The 3405-nt window shown below is 49.7% G+C and overlaps 1 protein-coding gene across 2 annotated transcripts in view; it reads right to left on the bottom strand.

Annotated features, from left to right (window-relative positions):
* The window catches only part of XDH (xanthine dehydrogenase), a 59543-nt gene extending 56606 nt beyond the window's left edge, over positions 1-2937 (bottom strand). The window contains exons 1-2 of one of the 2 annotated variants that reach the window (XM_081796966.1): positions 2788-2937; positions 2314-2552 (exon numbers count right to left, since the gene is read on the bottom strand). Coding sequence is in view for 1 of the 2 variants with exons in the window: in XM_006731611.3 (XP_006731674.2) it covers positions 1717-1758 (42 nt within the window). In the remaining variant the exon portion in view is untranslated. Of the gene's footprint in view, positions 1-1716; positions 1938-2313; positions 2553-2787 lie in introns of those variants that run through there. The other variant, XM_006731611.3, reaches the window with a different exon arrangement.
* Positions 2938-3405: the final 468 nt, after the last annotated feature.

Here is a 3405-nt window from a genome sequence, read left to right as displayed (position 1 = left end):
GAGATAGTAGGGTCTGATATGACAATACCACCTAAAAATGTTAAATTGCCTTCCTAAAGTGGATCTAAGACACAGGGGTAAACAACTTCACCAAGCCAGATTTACCTTGAAACGCTCCTTTTCATGTCCCGGGCATCATAGCACACCCTCCCTAAGGAAGAGCAGAACCTTGTCCTGTCACACACGAATTGATAGCATGATAAATAAGATAATCTTAGAGTAAGATGTGGCCTTGGAAGTCATTGAATCCAGCTGCTCACTTAACGTAAAAAATGCTTAGAAAAATTCCACTGAAGATGCTTTGTGTAAATAACACTTCTAGAAAGTCAACTCAGCTGTTAGTTGAATCTCTCCAAGCAATCGCTGAATGCAACAAAGTTGTTGGAAATGCTGGGTGCAAGTTTCACAACCGTCAACATGGAAGCTGTACCCTACCTCTTGGTTTGCTGCCAGATGCCAGTCCTGAAAATAGATTGGCATGGAGAGACACTCGGAACCTGGAAGAACATGGCTGACCACACCCTCAGAGCCTCCCGGTGGCACCCCTCACAATGAACCCAAAGGTCTTCAGAGCACTAATGTCGCCATGGCTCATGGAACTCCCCTGCTAGTCACCAGACACATCCTGACAATTTAAGCACGAGATGCCCCACGAAGTGCATTTTAGTTCTTGAAAATTACCTCAGACGTCACCCAATTTCTCAATGCAAAAGTGCCAATAGAACAAAACAAATAAAACGACCCTTCTTTGGGGGCCCCTTGGGCACAATCATTGCTCACGCTGTCCATATGGCCATTTACAAGGTACAACTATGACTATCCTTCTCCTGTCCCTTTCATTCCTGACCGGGGAGCTAGAGCTGACTGGGGCACCTCAGCAGTGGTGGAGGGAGGGGTATGGGGACAATGCAATGTGCTTGCATCCTCCCTCCCTGCACCTGCAGTGAAATTTGCAAAGATTCACACCCTTGCAGGGCCTGGAGTACTGGTACCCATGTCTGAAGTCCCCCTCTGCCCCCCCACCCCCCCATGTCCCTGCACACCAATAAAGTTCATCCAAGTGGACAATTTTTATCAAAGTAAGAGACTTGAAATATTTACATGCAGTACTAAGTGAGAGGAAGGGGAGAAACATGCCCCTTATGAAAAAAAATTGTGGCTTGCCACAAGATGTTAGTAAATGTCCTCACACAAGTTAGCTGTCACATTAAGCATGAAATACCAGAATCAAATGCTATGTCTATCTTATACCCTGGTATTAGCAAGAAAACAAGTTCCTGTTCCTTCTCTCAGCAAAGAAAACAACAAAAGCCGGAGGACATACTGGATTAAACACAGAGATGGAGGCGTGGTGGGTGACCTCCGGTCTCACCGAGGACCCTGTGCCCCATTCTAGCTTTGGGCCAGTGTCTCAGCCGCTGTGCCCTGGGTGGGGACTCAAGCCTCTCTTCTCGCTCGCCTCTCCTGCACTCCTTTGCCCCTGGAGCGTCTTGCCTGTCTTCCAGCTCTGAAAAGGTTTTCTTGTCCTAGTGTTACCCAAAATGCAGCAACACTTTGGCGAGAGAGGGGGTGCGGAATGAGTGAGAGAGGAGATGAAAGAGAAAGACTAGAACTGCCTTTTCCAAAGGACAAACATCTGCCCCCCCGGGGGGGGGGGTGGGCGGGAGGGCGGGGGGGGCAGCAGAGAAGTCAGATGGAAGGCCGGGTCCTTCTTACCTTTTTGCCATTCACAAAGAAAACCAACTCATCTGCTGTCATTGTTACCAGTTGGGTCCCTGAACTCCAGGTACCTCACTCCCAAAAGACACTGACATGTATCGATGCTCAGCAGCTTGAAAAAATACACCTCCCAAGAAAACGAAACTTGGCCGGCCAATAGGAAAAAAGCCGCCCAGAGCTCCAGGGCACAGGGAGTTCCTGGCAAAAGCCACCAGTTTACATAACCGAGGAAAACGCAAACAATTTTAGCCAGGAAACCACACCCTCAAGAGCTGTGTCAAAGAGCACAGAGGAAGGCACATGCAGATATCAGCCAGGGGAGGGCCCTGTGGCCAGGTGTCTTAAGCACCACCTCCCAGAACCTGCCTCAGGCCCCCCTGTGGCCAGCAGAGAAGGAGGAAGGGCCGCGGTCAGAGCCGCGGTTCCAGAAATGAGTCACACCTTCCCCCTCTACACTGGTCATTTTACCACTCAGGTTTACAGCAGCCTGGACTCAGCACTTACACAGAGGACTCATTCTTGCACAGCCCGGAGGAAGACAGTGGTCACGAGCCATGGAGCCCAGTGACCCAGAACCCAAACCTGGCATCTGACCTTGGCCGTGTCGTCTTCAGAACTCAGTCGTTTTCTTCCTGTGAATGGGCCTACGAATGGCACCAAGAGCAGAAGGCAGAGAGACGAATGATGTGTTTTAGGAGTATGTTGTGAGGTTGCCAAGAACCAAAATCTTCATTACTGTTGCAAGTGTATTCTCAGCAGCACAACAAAAATTATCCTGTTAACAAACCATTTCTGAGGTTCTTCTTTTGCTTGTTTCTCCCAGGAAAAGGCCCCTGATAAGTGATCAGAGTAACTCATTAAGGATATTTCAAAATATCAAATAAATTAAAAAACCCACACCTTACAGGACCTGGGCCAAGTTGACACAGAGCTGCAAACCTTCCCCCTCCGGTATCCATTACCTTCTGGCGAGCACAAGCACATGGCCCACCTGGGCAGTGCCAATGAGCTCTCTGTGGTCAGCACCCAACTGTGCCTCCCTGCTCGCACACACATGCACACCCGCACCAGCATTCCCTCCGGTCTCCTGTAGTCCTGGAACAGCCAGCCTCTCTGTAGTGGGTCACTCCCCTGTGCCCCTTGCAGGCTACATGGGGGACGAGAGGAGCCTTCGGCGGATGTACTCAGAGGGTAGCAGCAGCCTAGGGAAACTGCAGCCTGCCAGGACATTATCAACACAATGCCCTCTCCTTCCACACACTTTATTTAAGCAGGAGATGAGATCTCACTTGTAGGGTGACCAAGCATCCCTGTTTGGTCCCAACTATCGTGCTTGAAGAACGGAAACTGTGACCAATCTCTCAGTCTAGGGCAAACTGGGATGGTTGGTCACCATAAAACAATGGTTCTTAACTGGGGGACTGAGTAGAGGAGACATCCCCGTGTCGATGCGTTTCACCGAGAGACGCTCCTGGTGTCTTTGCTACTAAACACCCCACAATACACAGGACAGCCCCCCACAACAAAGAATTATTTGGTCTTAAGATGTCAAGAGAGCCAAGATTGAGAAACCCCACTCTAAAAAGAAGAAGAAAGAAAGAGGTGGGGAGAAGCAGAGGGGCTGATTCTGGGCAGTGTTTCATAACAGCTCAGTCCTCGCTGACCACACTAACTTCTCCGTGGTTG

The sequence above is a fragment of the Leptonychotes weddellii genome, chromosome 10 (assembly GCF_054177405.1).
Source record: "Leptonychotes weddellii isolate Sample4059 chromosome 10, ASM5417740v2, whole genome shotgun sequence".
NCBI lineage: Eukaryota > Metazoa > Chordata > Mammalia > Carnivora > Phocidae > Leptonychotes > Leptonychotes weddellii.
This window is presented reverse-complemented; position numbering and strand designations above follow the sequence as displayed.